The sequence below is a fragment of the Chlorocebus sabaeus genome, chromosome 6 (assembly GCF_047675955.1).
Source record: "Chlorocebus sabaeus isolate Y175 chromosome 6, mChlSab1.0.hap1, whole genome shotgun sequence".
In the NCBI taxonomy this organism is placed as follows: domain Eukaryota; kingdom Metazoa; phylum Chordata; class Mammalia; order Primates; family Cercopithecidae; genus Chlorocebus; species Chlorocebus sabaeus.
The window spans coordinates 13055664-13075996 of record NC_132909.1 but is presented as its reverse complement, the minus strand read 5'-3'; the positions used below and the strand labels follow the sequence as shown (position 1 = coordinate 13075996).

The 20333-nt window shown below is 55.7% G+C and overlaps 2 protein-coding genes across 3 annotated transcripts in view; both read left to right on the top strand.

Annotated features, from left to right (window-relative positions):
* CBLC (Cbl proto-oncogene C) overlaps positions 1 to 4605 on the top strand; it is a 31867-nt gene extending 27262 nt beyond the window's left edge. For both annotated transcript variants that reach the window (XR_497714.3, XM_007997144.3), the window contains one exon: positions 2751 to 4605. The gene's annotated coding sequence lies outside the window, so the exon portion shown is untranslated. The remainder of the gene's footprint in view (positions 1 to 2750) is intronic.
* Positions 4606 to 5768: 1163 nt separating this feature from the next.
* Positions 5769 to 19043, top strand: BCAM (basal cell adhesion molecule (Lutheran blood group)). The gene is made up of 15 exons (XM_007997149.3): positions 5769 to 5907; positions 8052 to 8173; positions 9310 to 9538; positions 9625 to 9695; positions 10404 to 10500; positions 10592 to 10774; positions 11310 to 11446; positions 11760 to 11916; positions 15973 to 16088; positions 16192 to 16333; positions 16507 to 16643; positions 16797 to 16941; positions 17033 to 17177; positions 18338 to 18455; positions 18549 to 19043. Exons 1-15 carry the CDS (start codon positions 5826 to 5828, stop codon positions 18552 to 18554), a joined length of 1887 nt encoding a protein of 628 aa, XP_007995340.2. The 5' UTR covers positions 5769 to 5825; the 3' UTR covers positions 18555 to 19043.
* Positions 19044 to 20333: the final 1290 nt, after the last annotated feature.

Genomic DNA, 20333 nt, shown 5'->3' with positions numbered 1-20333 from the left:
TCAGCTGAATTCTGTTGGTTGCATGCAAGTCACCAGACTACACAGATTTGAGAGGAGGGTGCCATAGACCCCACCTCTTGATGGAAAGAGTATCAAGCTCTGATTGTAGAAACACGTGTGGGATGAAAGAGACTGTTGCAACATGGTGAAACCCCATTTCTACAAAAAAAAAATAATAATAACTAGGAGTGGTGGTGCACACCTGTACTCACAGCTACCCAGGAGGCTGAGGTGAGAGGATCACTTGAGCCCTGGAGGACGAAGCTGCAGTGAGCCATGATCATGCCATTGCACTCCAACCTGGGTGACAGAGCAAGACCCTGTCTCAAAAAGAAAAAAGAGAGTGTTGTAGCTATCTTTGGAAAACAGAATCTGTCCCAGCTGCCATGTGTGGCTGGAAGAGATGGCCAATTCCTGATATTCAAAAGTGTGGAAGTATTTGCCAAGTGTGGAAGGATTTGCCAAGCTTAAGTCACCTTAGCTCCAACAGATGCAGGAAAGCAAACATCCATTCTTGTTGGCTTCAACAGACAGTAGGCCTTCAGACAGTAGGAATTTCCTTAAATGTGGGAAGGGACTGCACATGCTAGGTAATCCTTCCCCAAAAATATCTACTATAGCCTGCTCCTTTGGTTTTTTGTTGTTGTTGTTGTTGTGTTTTGTTTTTGAGACAAGGTCTCACTCTTTCACCCAGGCTAGAGTGCAGTCACACGATCTTGGTTCATTGCAGCCTTGACCTCCCCAATTCAAGCGATCATCCCACCTCAGTCTCCCAAGTAGCTGGGACTACAGGCACACACATCCACACCCTGTTAATATGTATTTTCTGTAGAGACAGGGTTTCACCATGTTGCCCAGGCTGGTCCCAAATTCCTAGATTCAAGCAATCCGCCTGCCTCAGCCTCCCAAAGTGCTGGGATTGCAGGTATGAGCCACTTTACCTGGCTTTGAATGTTCAATATCAATAGACCCTTTGCAGAAGTTCTTATCGAAACTCTCCCTGCACAACCATCTCTCGTTGTACAATCAAAAACGCATTCACGCTGCCACCCAAGACAAAAAATTTCAATAGTTCCATTTTCCAGATCTGAGACTGGAATCAGGGAAGAACCAGTCCCCTCCAAATGTGTCATTCTCCCCACATTCCACAAGCTGTGAGCTAGTTTTAAAGTTAATCGTCACACACTGTGCGAAAAATAATGGGAAAAAGGTCAAGAAAAGATAAGTCAGCCGGGCACTGTGGCTCCCACCTGTAATCCCAACATTTTGGGAGGCTGAGACTGGTGGATCATCTGAGGTAAGGGGTTCGAAACCAGCCTGGCCAACATGGCGGAACCCTGTCTGTACTAAAAATACAAAATTAGCCAGGTGTGGTGGTGTATGCTTGTAATCCCAGCTACTTGGAGGCTGAGGCAGGAGAATCACTTGAACCTGGGAGGTGGAGGTTGCCGTGAGCCGAGATCGTGCCATTGCACTCTAGCCTGGGCAACAAGAGTGAAACTCCGTCTCAAAAACAATGAAAAAGTAAGTCTGGCCAACCGTGGTGGCCCACACCTGTAATCCCAGCACTCTGGGAGGCCAAGGCAGGAGGATTGCTTAAGCCCAGAGTTTCAGAAAACATAAGCCTTGTTACTTAAAATATATGAGGATATACACCTGCGACAGCATGGATGGAATTAGAACTTTTTTTTCTTTTGTTTCTTTTTTTTTTTTTGAGACAGAGTCTCGCTCGTCACCCAGGCTGGAGAGCAGTGGCCTGGGTTCACGCCATTCTCCTGCCTCAGCCTCCCGAGTAGCTGCGACTACAGGCGCCCGCCACCATGCCCGGCCAATTTTTTGTATTTTTATAGAGACAGGGTTTCACCGTGTTAGCCAGGAGGGTCTTGATCTCCTGACCTCGTGATCCACCTGCCTTGGCCTCCCAAAGTGCTGAGATTACAGGCGTGAGCCACCGCGCCTGGCATTTTTTGGTTTTTTTTGAGACCTAGTCTCACTCTGTCACCCAGGCTGGGGTGCAGTAGCGCAATCTAAGCACACTGCAACCTCCACCTCCTAGGTTCAAGCAAATCTCCTGCCTCAGCCTCCTGAGTAGCTGGGATTATAGGTGCGCGCCACCATGTCTGGCTAATTTTTGTATTTTTAGTAGAGACGAGGTTTCACCATGTTAGCCAGGCTGGTCTCAAACTCCTGATCTCGCGATCCGCCCATCTCGGCCCCCCAAAATGCTGGGATTACAGGCATGAGCCACCATGCCCGGCCTTAGAACTTTATTTAATTCAGTCCACAAATATTTACTCATCTCCTCTTCATGCCAAGCACTGTTCTAGACACTGGAGATAACAGTGGTGAACAAAAGAAAGTTACTGTTCTCTTGCACTTTAAATTCTGGACAAGATTAACAATAACAAATAACTAACTATAATTTATCTGACAGCAATAAATGCTACCAAGGAAAATGTAAGATAAGAGAAATAAGGAATGGCTGATATTAAAGGAGTTGCCATTATATCTTATTTTATTTTATTTTATTTTTATTTTTATTTTATTTGAGACAGGGTCTCACTCTGTCACCTAAACTGGAGTGCAGTGGCACAATCACGGCTCACTGCAGCTCTGACCCCCCCTGGCTCAAGCAATCCTCACACCTCAGCGTCCCACTTAACTGGGACTACAGGCATGCCCCACCACGCCCAGTAAATTTTTTGTTGTTGTTGCTTTTTTTAAGACAAAGTCTCGCTCTTGTCCCCCAGGCTGGAGTACAATGGCGCGATCTCGGCTCACTGCAACCTCCGCCTCCCGGGTTCAAGCAATTCTCCTGCCTCAACCTCCCGAGTAACTCGGATTACAGGCACCTGCCACAACAGCTGGTTAATTTTTGTATTTTAGAGAGGGGGGTTTCACCATGTTGGCCAGGCTGATCTCGAACTCCTGACCTCAGGTGATCCACCCACCTCGGCCTCCCAGAGTGCTGGGATTACAGGCGTGAGCCACCATGCCCGGCCATTTTTGTATTTTTTGTAGAGACGGGGTTTCGCTATGTTGCCCAGGCTGGTCTCAAACTCCCGGGCTCAAGTAGTCCTCCCGCCTCAGGCTCCCAAATTGCTGGGATTACAGACATGAGTCCCTGCGGCTGACCTGGACCTCAGCTTTTACCCTAAGTGAGGCAGAAGTCATGGGAGGACCCTGGGGCAGAAGAGTGACATGAGTTGAGTCATATTTAAAAGGAATCCCTCAGGCTGTTTTGTGAGAATAAACTACAGATGACAAAGGCAGATGATGGTACAAGACTAGTTTCTGCAAGTCTCCAGGGGGCCATGGCTGCTGTTTTGGTGTTTCTGACTTTTCTCCTTCATACACGTGCCATAGAGTTCTCCTCCCTCACCTAGAACCTCAGATGGTTAGGTTTTTTTCTTTCTTTCATTCTTTCTTTCTTTCTTTCTTTTTTTTGTGACGGAATTTCACTCTTGTTGCCCCGGCTGGAGTGCAGTGGCAAGAGACCAGCTCACTGCAACCTCCACCTCCCGGATTCAAGTCATTCTCCTGCCTCAGCCTCCCGAGTAGCTGAGATTACAGGCGCACGCCACCACGCCTGGCTAATTTTGTATTTTTAGTAGACATGCTGTTTCACCATGTTGGTCAGGCTGGTCTCGAACTCCTGACCTCAGGTGATCCACCCACCTCGGCCTCCCAAAGTAGTGGGATTACAGGCGTGAGCCACTGCGCCCAACCTCAGCTGGCTGGGTTCTTGAGGGAGGTGGAAGAGGGGGATGGCTGCTGAGAGGGCATGTACCGGGGTCCTGCCCAAACAGAAGGTGCACAGGCCAGGGACAGAAGAGCGAAGGAGTGTGTGTCGGTGCTCACGGTGTGTGAGCTTGACAGCATCTGGGCTGTCTTGGAGTGCTGCTGCATTCCCCATGAGTGAGTTTGTATTATGTATCCTGGGATGCTCCCGTCTGGGTGGAATCTGCACGTGAACTTGTGTGCCTTGCAAACTTTCCCTGAGCACCTTCACTGTGTCTGGTCTTGTGCTGGGCAGGGTACCCAGGGGAGGGGCCCTTAGCTCACCACAGTGATCAAGACATCCCTGGTCCTGCACTCACAGGCTCACAGTCCCCAGCCAGGGACCCTCAGAGTATGCAGGGCTGAGGTTGGGGAGCCTGGAGGGGGAATCTGACCCAGGCAGGGAAGGCAGAGGGGACTTCCTGGAGGAGGGGATGGTACAGCTAATCCTAAAGGTAATCTTTTCCGATGTAACAGTTGCTCCCTAGGATGGACGCAGTGGCTCATGCCTGTAATCCCAGCACTTTAGAAGGTGGGAGGATCACTTGAGCCCAAGAGTTGGAGACCAGCCTGGGCAACATAGTAATACCCTGTTTCTATTACAAAAAAAAAAAAAAATACAAAAATTAGCTGGACATCGTCGTAGCACAAGCCTGTAGTCCCAGCTACTTGGGAGGCTGAAGTGGAAGGATCCCTTGAGCCAAGGCGGTCGAGGTTTCAGTGAGCTATGATTGCGCCACTGCACTCCAGCCTGGGTGACAGAGCGAGACCTTCTCAAAAAAAAAACCAAAAAAACAAAACAAAAAAAAACCACGTTGCTCTCCTGTGTGACCAATACATAAAGTAACCTTGACCAAGCTAGTAACTCCCAGGCTGACCTGTAATCCAAGCCTTCTCTGTGTGTCGGAGCAGGCAAAGCCCAGATCCAGGGCTACCCCAACCCCCAGGCTGATGAGAAGCCTGGGGAACCTCTCCCAGTGTGGCCAGTGACCCCCCCCACCCTCCCACATTCTGACCACTGTCCCGGGCAACTAGTGACATCTAGTGGGGGGTTTTGTCCCAGTCTGACCTGGCCTGTAGGGGCCTTGGGCGGTCGGACCTGGGACCCACCCTTCCTAGCAGTGGCTGGACTCCTCCCCCTTCCCGCAGGTGCCCTGGCTTCTTCCCCTGCCCTCCTCACCTGCTCCGGCCAGCCTGACTCCTCCCCTCCCCACAAGGTTGGGAGGGAATGAAGGAGAGAGCGGGAAGGAGGAAGGGAGGGTGGCATTCCTGGGATTCCCTGGACAGGGGGAAGAGTGGGAGGGCCTTCCATGGGTAAGCAAGCGAGAGAGCACCCCGTACCCCACCCCCAGCCCCATTATCAAAGCGGTCTAGGAGGAACTGGATTTGAAGACCATTGAAGATAAAAGATTAAACTGGTTGATTCCAGGCCACTGGTCAGACGAGGAAAGCAGCCCAGAGCACTGACCACAGGGGAAAACATCTCCGGGCATACTGGGAACAGCTGCTGGGGGCCACTGGTCAGGCTGCGGGGGTCACTGGTTGGACTGGGAGAGGCCAGTGCAGGCCACTCAGACGGCACACTTGAGGCCATTAGTTACACTGGGAGAGGCCATCGCAGGCCACCGGTTGCAGTGGGGTCGGCTGGTTAAAATCGACAATGCCAGCCTAGGCTGCTGGTCACAGTGGGGACGAGTCCCCAGGGCCCCTGGTCAGAATAACAGGGAGAGGGTCCGCGATTGCCTGGTGAGATCCCAGCTCGGGTCACCGGCTACACTGGTCCATCAGGCCTCCCCGCTGCGGGCGCTGGTCAGTAAGCCTGGACAGCCCTGGGCTTGGGGGCGGAGGAGCCCCGAGCCTGGCCCCGTGCACTGGGAGGTCCCCTCCGGGCAGTGGGAGGTCCTGGCCCCGCGCCCGGGCTTGGTGGGGACGAGGGGGGCCTGGAGGGCGGGGCGGGGCGGGGCTGCCGGGGGCGGGGCCTCTAGCTCCCAGCCCCGCTGCGGCCGAGCTGCAGCCGGGGCTCAGTCGCCGCCGCCGCCGTGAACATGGAGCCCCCGGACGCACCGGCCCGGACGTGCGGGGCCTCGCGGCTGCTGTTGCTCGCAGTCCTGCTGGCTGCGCACCCAGGTATGGCTCGGGCTGAGGGCAAGGTAGGACTCGGGGGAGGCCCCTGGGGACCCCGGGAAAGCACGGAGAAAGGGCTTTACCCTGACCCCAGGAAGCAAAATGTGGGGACCCCAAGAAGGAGGGCTATGGGAGTGTTGGAAGGTACACCTTCCAGTGAGAGATCTGGGGACAGCCAGGCAAGAGAGCTGGGGGTACCCAGGCAGTGGATCAGAGACAACTAGAGAAGTCAGCCCCCTTTCCACTCAGCACCCTGGAATCTGCGTCCCACCTGCCTCCTTCCTCAGACCCTGGAATTTGGGCCCCCAGCCCTTCTTTCCTCAGACCCAGAAGTCCAGGCCTCCAGTGGCTAGAATGGCTTCCCCCAGGGCACAGAAGATCAAAACCCCAGGGCTTCCTCCCTCAAAGGTTCTCAAGTTTTAAGAGGTCCAGGGACCCCTTAGAGAAGCGAGGACCATGTTTCCCCACACCAGCGATCCGTACATATTTAGGAGTTTCCAGAGTCCAGTATAAAGAACCCACCTCCCTCAGGAAAGGGCTGGAGCACCAGCCCCGGGCAGTGACAGTGGAACAAAGTGTTTCCAAGTGACAGGCCCCCTTCCTGGGGCCTCAGCTACATTTACACACCTGCATGGGCATGTCGATAGAAGGAGAGGAGGCCCTGGGTCGGGGGCTGGGGACAGAGGGACAGAGAGATGAGAGAGATTGGGGAAGAGAGAGGACCTCTCTGCCTCCACTTGCTGTCTGCAGCTCAGACCCAGCCTTAGGCACCAGCCTGGCCCCCATCACCCCTCCCTGGGGACAAGCTGGGGCCAGAGGTGAGTGTCTGGGAATCCAGGCCCCTGGCACACTCATGGTCAGTAGTGGGTCCCCAGGGGTGGGGCTGGGCCAGATTGAGTGGAGAAGGGAAGGGAGTATCTAAGAAGCACTGAGAGCTGATGCCAGGATGCCAGACCAGAGGGTGAGGGAGGGTGGTGGTTTTTCTACAAGAACTGCTCCACCCAGGCCCCAGCCTCCTCTTCCCTCTGATCCCAGGAGTCCAGGCACTCAGCTTCCCAAGATCCTGGGCCTCAACCTTATCCTGTTTCGAGATGACTCACCTTATATCCCATTTGCTGTTGTATCAAACGGAGAGGGGGGCCAAGAGGCGGTTGGGGGCTCTGGCTCCAGGCCGGGCAGGTCTCAGCCAGCCTGTCCCTCCCACATTCCTGAAACCTGCCCAGCCCTGTCCCCCCTCACCACCCCCACACACCTATCCCGCCTAAGCTCCGGGCCCAGCCTCAGCCCACACCCCAGCCCCTCACTCATGGGAGAGAGGAAGAGACCCAGGGACTGAACGGTGCAGGTGCAGAGAGAGAGGCAGAGACAGGGACAGAGATGAAGACCCAAGAGGAGAGACACACGCAGAGGTGGAGACAAGGATGGAGAGAGACATTTATCCATCATCATGGAGGTGGCCCTGCCCAGGGTGCTGGAGGCAAATGACTGAGCCAGGCCTGGCCCTGCCCTGGGGGGTGGCATGTGCTCTGTTGGGAGAAGCAAGGGCCGGTGCAGTATTACCCCAGGGCCCTGTGCAGCCCAGAGGAGGAGCCCTGAGCTCTGCAAGTGCAGGGAGGGCTGGATTTGAGACCCAGAGATGCAGGGAGAAGGGATGGAGGGCGAAAGGATCTCAGGGAGGAGGGGCTGGGCGCCTGGACTCCTGGGTCTGAGGGAGGAGGGGCTGGGCGCCTGGACTCCTGGGTCTGAGGGAGGAGGAGCTGGGTGCCTGGACTCCTGGGTCTGAGGGAGGAGGGGTGGGAACCTGGACTCCAGGGTCTGAGGGAAGAGGGGCTGGGGGCCTGGACTCCTGGATCTGAGGGAGGAGGAGCTGGGGGACTGGACTCCTGGGTCTGAGGGAGGAGGGGACGGGGGCCCAGACTCCTGGATCTGAGGAAGGAGGAGCTGGAACCTGGACTCCTGGGTCTGAGGGAGGAGGGGCTAGCACCTGGACTGCTGGGTCTGAGGGAGGAGGGGCTAGCACCTGGACTGCTGGGTCTGAGGGAGGAGGGGCTGGGACCTGAACGCTTGGGTCCTGGGGGAGACAGGACCCTGTCTGGAGGGCTCTTCCTGTTGGTGTGGCGGACAATAGCTCAGTTGCCCTCTTGCAGATGCCCAGGCGGAGGTGCGCTTGTCTGTGCCACCGCTGGTGGAGGTGATGCGAGGAAAGTCTGTCATTCTGAACTGCACCCCTACGGGAGCCCATGACCATTATATGCTGGAATGGTTCCTTGTGAGTGCTGGGGGCTGGGGGGCCTGGAGTCAGGGCACAGCAGGGCAGCAAAGGTTCATTCTCTCATCAGTGCCTAAGGTCTGTAGAGATCCACCAAGCCACACCCCTTGTTACAGGTGGGGTCACTGAGTCCCACTGAGGAGAAGGGATTTGCAAGGTGTCCCATGTCTGGGCCCAGCTGAGTCTAGAATGACGTTGACCTGCTCTGGACTGTGGGCTCTTGAGAGAGAGAACAGAGACAGACACCAAGAAAGCAGGAGAGGCTGGGTGCCGTGGCTCATGCCCGTAATCCCAGCACTTTAGGAGGCCCAGGCGGGTGGATCACCTGAGGTCAGGAGTTCGAGACCAGCTTGGCCAACATGGTGAAACCCCGTCTCGACAAAAATACAATAAAAAATACGGTAGTCCCAGCTACCCAGGAGGCTGAGGTAGGAGAATCGCTTGAACTTGGGAGGCGGAGGTTGCAGTGAGCCAAGATCGTGCCACTGCACTCCACCCTGGGCAAAAAGAGCGAAACTCCATCTCAAAAAGAAAAAGAAAGAAAAAAAGAAAGGAGGAGACTTGAGGGGTCAGGGAGGACTAACGAGGAGAGAAGGCTAGGCGTGGTGGCTCACACCTGTAATCCCAGCACTTTGGGAGGTCTTGGTGGGTGGATCACGAGGTCAAGAGATCAAGACCGTCCTAACCAACATGGTGAAACCCTGTCTCTACTAAAAATACAAAAATTAGCCGGGCGTGGTGGTGCGTGCCTGTAGTCCCAGCTACTCGGGAGGCTGAGGCAGGAGAATCGCTTGAACCTGGGAGGTGGAGGTTGCAGTGAGCCGAGATCAAGCCACTGCACTCCAGCCAGGTGACTTGTCTCTCTCTGCTTGAGAGACAAGCGGAGAGGGAGAGACGGGGAGGAAGAGGGATGGGACTGGAATGAGATGGAGAAAAGGAGACAGGAAAAATCAAGAACTGATAGGGAATGGGGGCAGAAGGTGGAGAGGGACGGAGGGACAGAGGGACCAGGGAGACCCATAACAAGAGGAAAAGAGGCAGAGCCAGGAGCTGCAGAGAGAAAGGGCCCGGAGAGAGAGAGAGAGACTGAGGAGCGCTGGGACATCCGGAGCTGAGAGCCTCCCGTGTGCCCGCAGACCGACCGCTCGGGAGCTCGCCCCCGCCTGGCCTCCGCCGAGATGCAGGGCTCTGAGCTCCAGGTCACAATGCACGACACCCGGGGCCGCAGTCCCCCATACCAGCTGGACTCCCAGGGGAGCCTGGTACTGGCTGAAGCCCAGGTGGGCGACGAGCGAGACTACGTGTGCGTGGTGAGGGCAGGGGCGGCAGGCACTGCTGAGGCCACTGCACGGCTCAACGTGTTTGGTAAGTGTCCACAGACATCCCCCGAAGGGAGGCAGGCAGGGAGGGGCACAGGGCAGGGGCTTCTGACGTGAACGTCTTTTTCACAGCAAAGCCAGAGGCCACTGAGGTCTCCCCCAACAAAGGGACACTATCTGTGATGGAGGACTCTGCCCAGGAGGTACCTCTCGGGTGGACCTTGGTCCCGGGGTCTTGGAGGAGGAGAGAACAGGGCCCTGGACTCCTGGGTCTGAGGGAGGAGGGGCTGGGGACCCTTGGGTAATGAAGGATGAGGGGCAAGGCCCGGCGAGGTGGCTCATGCCTCTCATCCCAGCATTTTGGGAGGCAGAGGCAGGCAGATCACCTGAGGTCAGGAGTTCCAGACCAGCCTGGCCAACATAACGAAACCCCGTCTCTACTAAAGATACAAAAGTTAGCCAGGCATGGTGGTGTGCAACTGTAATCCCAGCTACTCGGGAGGCTGAGGCATGAGAATCACTTGAATCTGGAAGGCAGAGGCTACAGTGAGCTAAGATCACACCACTGCACTCCAGCCTGGGCCACAGAGCGAGACTCCGTCTCAAAAAAAAAAAAGAAAAAAAAGAAAAGAAAAGAAAAAAAAAAAGGAGGGGCAGAGGGGGAAGACTCCTGTGTCCTGGGAAGGAGAGAGCTGGGGGACCCAGAATCCTTAGTCCCTGGAGGATGGTGCTGGAGGCCTGGACTCTTTAGCCTGAGGAGTCGGGGACTAGGAATTCAGACTCCTGGGTCCTGGGAGAGTCAGGAGTTAGGAGCCCGGCTCCTGAGTCTGAGTGGCAAGAACTGCTGAGAGAGGAGCCCCGACTTCAGAGTCCCAGCTCCAAACCCAGGGCCATGCTTGTGTCTGCCTCAGATCGCCACTTGCAACAGCCGGAATGGGAACCCGGTCCCCAAGATCACGTGGTATCGCAACGGGCAGCGCCTGGAGGTGCCCGTAGAGATGAACCCAAGTGAGCAGCGCAGGAGCTCGGCGGGATGTGGGCTGGGGTGGGTGGCGGGACTGGGGCCTGGCTGACTGCCACCTCCCCTAATCTCTCCCAGAGGGCTACATGACCAGCCGCACGGTCCGGGAGGCCTCGGGCCTGCTGTCCCTCACCAGCACTCTCTACCTGCGGCTCCACAAGGATGACCGAGATGCCAGCTTCCACTGTGCTGCCCACTACAGCCTGCCCAAGGGCCGCCACGGCCGCCTGGACAGCCCCCCCTTCCACCTCACCCTGCACTGTGAGTCTGTGCTGGCCTTTGACCTCTGACCTCAGGCTCCACACCTCGTGAGGCCTGACCCTCCACCTGGTGGCCTCACACTCCCCTGTGACCCTCCACCTCCCTACTTCATGCTAAAAAAATGTGCTAGTGCTGGCCGCTGACCTCTGACCTCAATTGGTCACACAAGCGCCATCATGACCTCTGACCTCCAACCTCCACTTAGCACCCTGGACCCCGTGGAGTTTATGACTAAATGGTGCTTTACACTCTCTCACACTGAATCAGGTCCCCTTATGACATCTGGCTCCAAGTCTCACACTGACCTGTCGCCCGTACAGACCTCTGACCCTTGACCTATACTCACAGTTTATTTCAACCTCTGAACTCTGGCACTTTGCCTCAGAATAAATGTGAACCTGAGGCTTGAAACCTATGACCCCTAACCTTTGACCCGCCATAGCCCTCTACTGGGATACAGGACTGACCCCTCATCTGTCCTCTAGCCTTGACCCTTCCCCTGATCACGATTCCCATCTCCCTGCCCTTCCCTTAGATCCAACGGAGCACGTGCAGTTCTGGTTGGGCAGCCCATCCACTCCAGCAGGCTGGGTACGCGAGGGTGACACTGTCCAGCTGCTCTGCCGAGGGGACGGCAGCCCCAGCCCGGAGTATACGCTTTTCCGCCTTCAGGTGACCCACCCAAGGGTCCCTCTGGGATCCACCCCCCAGCCCCTGACCTCCATGACCTACTAACCTGCATAACTTCTCATGTGGGACCTGTGAGGCCCCTGGCTTAGTCACCACCTGATCTGGTGGCCCACGAACTAAAAGGACCTCTGACCCCTGATTTGAGAGAGTCAGGACTTAGCAAGCCACCTAACTTGACGAACCCTGACCACTGATTCTGGCTTAGCATGACACTAATCTGGTGGCTTCTGACCTAGCATAAGCCCGCTGAACTGGGGTGGCTTCTGAGCCTGGTTCCTCGTCCCCTGTCTCCCAGGACGAGCAGGAGAAAGTGCTGAATGAGAATTTCGAGGGGAACTTGACCCTGAAGGGAGTGACCAGGGGCCAGAGCGGGACCTACGGCTGCAGAGTGGAGGATTATGACGCAGCAGATGATGTGCAGCTCTCCAAGACGCTGGAGCTGCGTGTGGCCTGTGAGAGCCCTGGGGGAAGGGGCAGGCAGGAGGGGCCCTGGCATCAGTGCCTCTGCACCCTCCTCCCCACAGCCCTGAAGTTGCTCTGTCATCCCAAACAGTCTGCCTTCAACCCTTTCTCTGCATTTCTTGTGTTTTGGGGTTTTGTTTTGTTTTGTTTTTTCAGACGGAGTCTCGCTTTTGCCGCCTAGGCTGGAGTGCAATGGCACAATCTTGGCTCACTGCAACCTCTACTTCCCAGGTTCAAGCAATTCTCCTGATTCAGCCTCCCAAGTAGCTGGGACTACAGGCATGCGCCACCACACCCAGCTAATTTTTTGTACTTAGTAGAGATGGGGTTTCACCATGTTGGTCAGGCTGGTCTTGAACTCCGGGCCTCAGGTGATCCACCTGCCTCAGCCTCCCAAAGTGCTGGGATTACAGGTATGAGCCACTGCACCTGGCCTTTCTCTGCATTTCTGTGGTGTTTGTCCTGGTTCTCCGAGCACCTGCCTCCATCCCCTCTAATCTGTCCTACACGAGGCAGCCAGAGAGACCAGAGAGCTCTCTTTTTTAATTTCTTCTAATATTATTTTTTTAGAAATAGGATCTCGCTCTGTTGTCCAGGCTCGAGTGCAGTGCCATGATCATAGCTCACCACAGCCTTGACCTCCTGGGCTCAAGTGATCCTCCCGCCTCAGCCTCCCAAGTAGCTGAGACCACAGGTGCTCCACCACACCTGGCTAAAGTTTTTTGTTTTTTTTTTTTTCCAGAGACAGGACCTGGCTTGCTGTGTTACCCAGGCTGGTCTCGAACTCCTCATGCGATCCTCCTGCCTTGCTCTCCCAAAGTGCTGGGATTACAGGAGTGAGCCACCGCATCTGGTCAAGAGCTCTTTCCGTAGCACAAACTTGACCCTCCTCTGCTCAGAATCTGCCATGGCTCCCCAGTACCCTTGGGAGAGAGCCCAGGTGTCTCACCACAGCCTTCGAGGCCCACCTGGCCAGCTTCACCATTAGCTGATCCTTCTCCCCAGTCAAGGCTATCTCCTCATCACCCCCCAGGTTCCTCTGGTTCCCACCTTCACTGCCCATCCTCCCCTACCGTCTGTTTCTAACCAATCCCTTGAATCCCAGGCTTCTAAGAACACTTTTCAGTTCACTTTTATCCAGACCCTGGGGAAAGGCTGTATTCTCCCTTAGCACTTCTTGCATATCCCTTCCTGGGGTAGACCCTGCGCCAGACGCTGGGAACACGTCTGCGAACAAGACAGGCCACCGCTGTTATTTCAGTAGGGGAGACAGATGGTAAATGCTAACAGAGCCCTTTCAGTAACAATAGTGTGTCTACAGGTGATACCACCAGTGAGAGAGAGCGGGAGAGGGGATTATTTTAGGTGGTGGGTGTTGCAGTCTGCTTTCCTGGGAAGCACATTATGATTTGGATGTTTTCAGGCAAGAAGTTTATGGGAAGTACCCCGGGATCCACACCTCTTGGATCTAGGGAGGTAAAGGAAGCAAGATTTAGCAAGATTTAGAAGTTGGACTGAAGTCTAAAGAAGGCCTCGGGCTGGGTGCAGTGGTTCATGCCTGTAATTCCAGCACTTTGAGAGGCCGAGGCAGGAGAATTGTTTGAGCCCAGGAGTTCGAGGCCAGCCTGGGCAACAGAGGGAGACCCCATTTGTATAAAAAAAAAAAAAAAAAAATTAAAAATGAGCCAGGCATAGCGGTACACTCCTGTAGTCCCAGCTACTCAGACGCCCAGGTGGGAGGATCGCTTGAGTCTGGGAGGTTGAGATTGCAGTAAGCCAAGATTGTGCCACTGCACTCCAGCCTGAGTGACAGAGAAAGACCCCATCTCTGGAAAAATAAAAACAAAAAAGTAGGCCAGGCGCCGTGACTCATGCCTGTAATCCTGACACTTTGGGAGGCCGAGGTGAGTGGATCACCTGAGGTCAGGAGTTAGAAACCAGCCTGGCCAACATGGTGAAACCCCCTCTCTACCAAAAGTTAGCCGGGTGTGGTGGCAGGCGCCTGTAATCCCAGCTTCTCAGGAGCCTGAGGCAGGAGAATCACTTGAACCTAGGAGGCGGAGGTTGCAGTGAACCGAGATCATGCCATTGCACTCCAGCCTGGGCGACAATGAGACTCTGTCTCAAAAAAAAAAAGAAAGAAAGAAAGAGGGCCCTCGGTCAGCCCCACGGGGCACTTGGAATCTAGGATGGCCCTTCACAGTTGTCCCCAGTTGGGGTGAGGGGGCTGGGCCTTAATAACCCCTACATCAACCAGTCCTCAGAGGTGTGCTGGCCTTAGGCAAGGGGCTCTCAGCAGCTGAGGCAGTTCCCAGAGAGGGCTGACAGCTGTCATCCTTCTCAGCAGCTGGTGGAATAAGTCTTTCCATGCTGTAGGAAAGATCTGGGTGTCCACAATAGGGTAGGTCAGGGAAGCCTCTGAGAAGAGATATTTGAGTGAGAAACCAGAGTGGATTCAGAAACGCAGAGAGTGGCCAGGCACGGTGGCTCACACCTGTAATCCCAGCACTTTGGGAGGCCGAGTCAGGTGGATCATCTGAGGTCAGGAGTTTGAGACCAGCCTGGCCAACATGGTGAAACCCCATCTCTACTAAAAATACAAAAATTAGCCAGGCGTGGTGGCGCAAGCCTGTAATCCCAGCTACCCAGGAGACTGAGGCAGGAGAATCTGGGAGGCGGAGTTTGAAGTGAGCTGAGATTGTGCCACTGAACTCCAGCCTGGGTGACAGAGCAAGATTCTGTCTCAAAGAAAAAAGAAAAAAAGAAAAAAGAAAAGAAACGCAGAGAGCTACAAGAAGAACACTGCAGACAGAGTGAGCAAGAGCAAAGGCCCTGGGGCAGGCCCCGACTTGGTCTGCTCAAGAAAAACAGCAAGACAACAGGGTAGCTGGGAGCACAGGAGAGAGTGGGGGAGAGTGGGAGATGGTTCAAGAGGTGGGTGAGGCCCAGATCAGGCAGCATCTTTTAGGCACCCTCAAAAAGTTTGGCCTGGATGCCAAGAGTATTGGAGAGCCGCTGCAGAGTTTTATGCAGAGGGGAGGGATGACCAGTGGATTTTTTTTTTTTTTTTTTTTTTTTGAGTCAGAGTCTCACTCTGTCACCCAGGCTGAAGTGCAATGGCACAGTCTCAGCTCACTGCAACCTCCACCTCCCGGGTTCAAGCAATTCTCCTGCCTCAGCCTCCCCAGTAGCTGGGACTGCAGGCACGTGCCACCATGCCCAGCTAACTTTGATTTTTAGTAGAGACGGGGTTTCACCATGTTGACCAGGCTGGTCTCGAACTCCTGACATCAGGTGGTGCACCCATCTCGACCTCCCAAAGTGCTGGGATTACAGGCGTGAGCCACCGTGCCCAGCCTGACCAGTGGGTGTTTTAAAGGGATCCCTCTGGCTGCTCAGTGGAGGATGAACGAGAGGGAGGAGCAGGCTAGTGAAGAGGTGGTCAGGATAGTCAAACCTGGGGCGAGAGATGGAAGGAAGCAAGAGGATCCTTCCTGAGAGCAGACCAGATAAAGACCTGCTGAGGCCAGGAGCAGGGGCTCACACCTGTGATCCCAGCGCTTTGGGAGGTCAAGACAGAGGATCGCTTGAGGCCAGGAGTTTGAGACCAGCCTGGCCAACATAGCAACACCTTGTCTCTATTCAAAAACAGAACAGAACAAAACAAAACTTTGCAGAAAAGATGTTTGAGGGTAACAGGGAGGTGACCCCAAGGGTTGGGGTTTGAGCAAAAGGTTTGGGTGCTAAAGTCACAGAAGGGACACCTTCCACACCTAAGGTTATTCGTTAACCTTGGGCTCAGATGTCAGCTCTGAAGAAAAGTCATTGACTCGGGCATGTATTTTGGGGTTAGACTGCTAGATTTGTGGTCGGAGAGCCTGGATGGGAGAATGGAGATTTCATGGAGATGGGGTAAGCCAGGAGGAATACTTGCTGTTCTCTGCTTCCAACTGTTCATTCATGTTTGCACCCCCAATGGCCCCTGGAGAGCCCCTAATTGAGTGGGTGGGGATCTGGGAAGAGTGACAGACTGTCCCCCACTGCAGATCTGGACCCCCTGGAGCTCAGCGAGGGGAAGGTACTTTCCTTACCTCTAAACAGCAGTGCAGTCGTGAACTGCTCTGTGCACGGCCTGCCCACCCCCGTCCTACGCTGGACCAAGGTGAGAGGGAAAGGAGCCCCCTCGGGCCCCACACTCGCACCCTCCTCTCTCCCCTCGCTCCTCGCCCTCTCACAGAGTCCTCCTCCTCCTCTGCCCTCCCCAGGACTCCACTCCCCTGGGCGATGGCCCCATGCTGTCACTCAGTTCTATCACCTTCGATTCCAATGGCACCTACATATGTGAGGCCTCCCTGCCCACAGTCCCGGTCCTCAGCCGCACCCAGAACTTCACGCTGCTGGTCCAAGGTTCAGGGGGCAGGGAGGGGGTGGGCTTGGATGGGGACAGTGTGGGGTGTGGGACCTGGACAAACAGGACGAGTCCCTGAGTCCTTGGCTGGGGGCTCCATCTTCTGCTCGATTCCTCTCTTCTCTCTCTCCCTCCTCTCCCTTCACTTTCTTCCCATCCCCACCACCCACAGGCTTGCCAGAGCTAAGGGCAGCGGAAATAGAGCCCAAGGCAGATGGCAGCTGGAGGGAAGGAGATGAAGTCACACTCATCTGCTCCACCCGCGGCCATCCAGAGCCCAAACTCAGCTGGAGCCAACTGGGGGGCAGCGTAAGGGACCTTCCTCTCCACCCTGAGCCCCCTCTCACTCATCCAAGTATTGCATCCTCCTTTCCACTTCCTGGGAGACTGGACGTCTTTCACCTCTGCCCTCACCCCCACCCCTTGACCCCACCAGCCGGGGCCTGATCAGAGCCTCCACAGCCCGCAGAGCCAATCCCCGGACGGCAGGGTTGGGTGAGCAGCTCTCTGACCCTGAAAGTGACCAGTGCCCTGAGCCGCGATGGCATCTCCTGTGAAGCCTCCAACCCCCATGGGAACAAGCGCCATGTCTTCCACTTCGGCACCGGTGAGTGACTGAGGTGGTGGCAGAGGAGCCGGGCGTGGGGCAGACAGAGCTCACTGCCTGACCCGTGCCTCTCTCCATCCTGTCCCTGCAGTGAGCCCCCAGACCTCACAGGCTGGAGTGGCCGTCATGGCTGTGGCCGTCAGCGTGGGCCTCCTGCTCCTCGTCGTTGCTGTCTTCTACTGCATGAGACGCAAAGGAGGCCCCGGCTGCCGCCAGCGGCGGGAGAAGGGGGCTCCGTGAGTGGCCTGCTATCTGCAATGACCACCATAGTTTAACCCCATCCCTACCTTCAACCCCAAGCTCAACCCATAACCAACTTCAACCACATCTTATCCTCCACCCTACATCCCACCACATCCACCTGCATCCCCAATCCATGCTCATCCCCAGCTACAACCCAACCCAGACTAATCCACAGCCATCCCCAACCCATCCTTACCCCAACTACAGCCCCAAACCCAACCCAGACTAATCCACAGCCATCCCCAACCCATCCTTACCCCAACTACAGCCCCAAACCCAACCTAGACTAATCCACAGCCATCCCTGACTCCATCCTCATCCCCAACTACAGCCCCAAACCCAACCCAGACTAATCCACAGCCATCCCCAACCCATCCTTACCCCAACTACAGCCCCAAACCCAACCCAGAGCCATTCCCAAACCCATCCCCAAGCCAAAATCAATACCATCCCCTCCCTAATCTCCTCTCCTGCCCCTAGTTCAGTCTCGTCCCCAACTCCATCCCTGTCTCCAATCCCAACCCTACCCCCAATCTCTCCTCAGCTGCAGGCCATGACCTCCTTCAAATCATCCCCATCTAAACTCCTCTCTAGCCCTGGCCACATCCTCATCCTCCCCAACCTCCAGCCCCAACACCCATCATCCCCCTGAGCTCACCCTTAATTCCAGTTTCTCCTCCAATCCCATCTCTCACCATCCAGCCCTCACCTAGCCACTTCCCAACCCTAGTCCCCCACCATCCCGAAGCCAACTTCACCCATGTCCCCATCCCCAATCACCCTTGTCCCCATTCCTGACTCCAAATCCAACCCCTAAGCCTCCCCAAGCCCCTCCTCATCTAACCTTGTCTCCAGCCCCAACCACATGGCCATCCTCACCTCCAATCCGTAACCATCCCAGACTGATGCTAAAACCAACTCCAGCTCCATTCCCATCTCCAACCCCAATAGCATCTGCCTCCCCATGCCCAAGCCTAACCCCAGTGCCATTACCAGCCCCTACCCCATCCCCATGCCACCCCCACCCAGCACACCCCCATCTTCACCTCCATCCCCAGCCGCATCCTAGCCCCACCCACCCCCATCCTCAGTTCTTCCCCCTGCCGTGTGCACCTCCAACACGACGCCTCCGCCCGATGCCTCTTCCCCCCAGGCCACCAGGGGAGCCAGAGCTGAGCCACTCAGGGTCGGAGAGGCCAGAGCAGACCAGCCTTCTCATGGGAGGTGCCTCCGGAGGAGCCAGGGGTGGCAGCGGGGGCTTCAGAGACGAGGTGGGTGAGGGCCTGGGCACCCTGGTGAGAGGGACCTGCTGGGCAGTGGAGCACGCCTGTGGGCACAGGCTGACCTCTCCATCTGCTCCCCAGTGCTGAGCCAAGAACCTCCTAGAGGCTGTCCCTGGACCTGGAGCTGCAGGCATCAGAGAACCAGCCCTGCTCACGCCGCAACCACCCCCACCTTCCCTCTTCCCTCTCTCTGCCCAGCCCTCCCTTCCTGTCTCTGCCGGCAAAGCAGGGACTCACAGTGGCTGCCTGCCTCCGGGAGGGAAGAAGAGGGAGGGGGGTGGGTGGGAGGGGGCCTTCCTTCAGGGAATGTGACTCTCCCAGGCCCCAGAATAGCTCCTGGACCCAAGCCCAGGGCCAGGCCTGGGACAAGGCTCCGAGGGTCGGCTGGCCGGGCTATTTTTACCTCCCGCCTCCCTTGCTGGTCCCCCCACCTGATGTCTTGCTGCAGAGTCTCACACTGGATTCACCCCCCACCCCGCCCCTGGTCCCGCTCCTGCCCCCACCCTACCTCCACCCGACCCCATCATCTGTGGACACTGGAGTCTGGAATAAATGCTGTTTGTCACATCAACACTATCCTGTGGCCAGAGCTTCCTCTGGGAGTAGGGAAGGGAAGGGCGATGCAGGTGATTCCCCCCTCTCAGCTGCCCCCACGTCCACCCCCTTGCAAGACCTTGGAAGAAGTCTGATGTCATGGAGAAAGAAATGAGACAGGGCTGGGCACCATGGTTCATTCTTGTAATCTCAGTAGTGGTGGCTCACATCCGTAATCCCAGTACTTTAAGAGGCTGACATTGGAGGGTGACTTCAGGCCAGGAGTTCAAGACCAGCCTGGGCAACAGATCAAGACCCCATCGCTACAAATAACAATACTAATAATACAAAAATTAGCCAGGTGTGCCTATAGTCCCAGCTATTCAGGAGGCTAAGGTGGGAGGATTCCTTGAGCCCAGGAGTACAAGGCTACAGTGAGCTATGATTACGCCATTGCACTCTAGCCTGGGCGACAAAGTGAGACTTCATCTCTAAAAAAAGAAGAAAAGAAAAACAGGCCAAGCTTGATGGCTCACACCTGTAATCCCAGCACTTTGGGAGACCAAGGTAGACGGATCACTTTAGGTCAGGAGTTTGAGACCAGCCTGGCCAACATGGTGAAACCCCTCTCTATTAAAAATACAAAAAAATTAGCCGGGCATGGTGGCGCCAGCCTGTAATCCCAGCTATTTGAGAAACTGAGGCAGGAGAATCGCTTGAACCCAGGAGGCAGAGGTTGCAGTGAGCTGATATCGCGCCACTGCACTCCAGCCTGGGCAACAGAGCGAAACACTCCGTGAAAAGAAGAGATAAAGAAATGACAGCATGAGAGCGGGTGAGCACGCAAAGCGCAACTTAGCTGGCCAAGGGTGGAGGGAAACATGCCGGGTCCTGAGGGCGCTGGGCTTGGTCCCCGAGGACCATCGCCTGCCTGGAGGTGGGGTGCTATCCCCTTAAGTAAACGTTCCTAGTCTGTTTTGCCAGAGCCCCAGAGGGAATTGAAGCTGGGCGAGGAAAAGCTCCCTCTCAACTGTAGAGTCGGTGGAATGAGGGATGGAGCCACCTCCTCTGGGGAGGAGTCCCTTGGGAAAGAGGGGGGAGCTGGGAGGAATCCAGAGAAAAGGGGGCCTGGGGCAGAGAGGACACAGAAACATTACAAGGCCAAGAAAGAGGGACATGAGAAAGGGATGGAAAGATTTAGGGGGAGGCAGGAGGGATGGGTTGGGAAGCTCCGAGAGAGAGTCCCGGAGTAAGAGACAAAAATAGATTTGGGGAGACAGAGAGACAAAAAGAGTAGTGGGCCAGGTCTGGTGGCTCATACCTATAATCCCA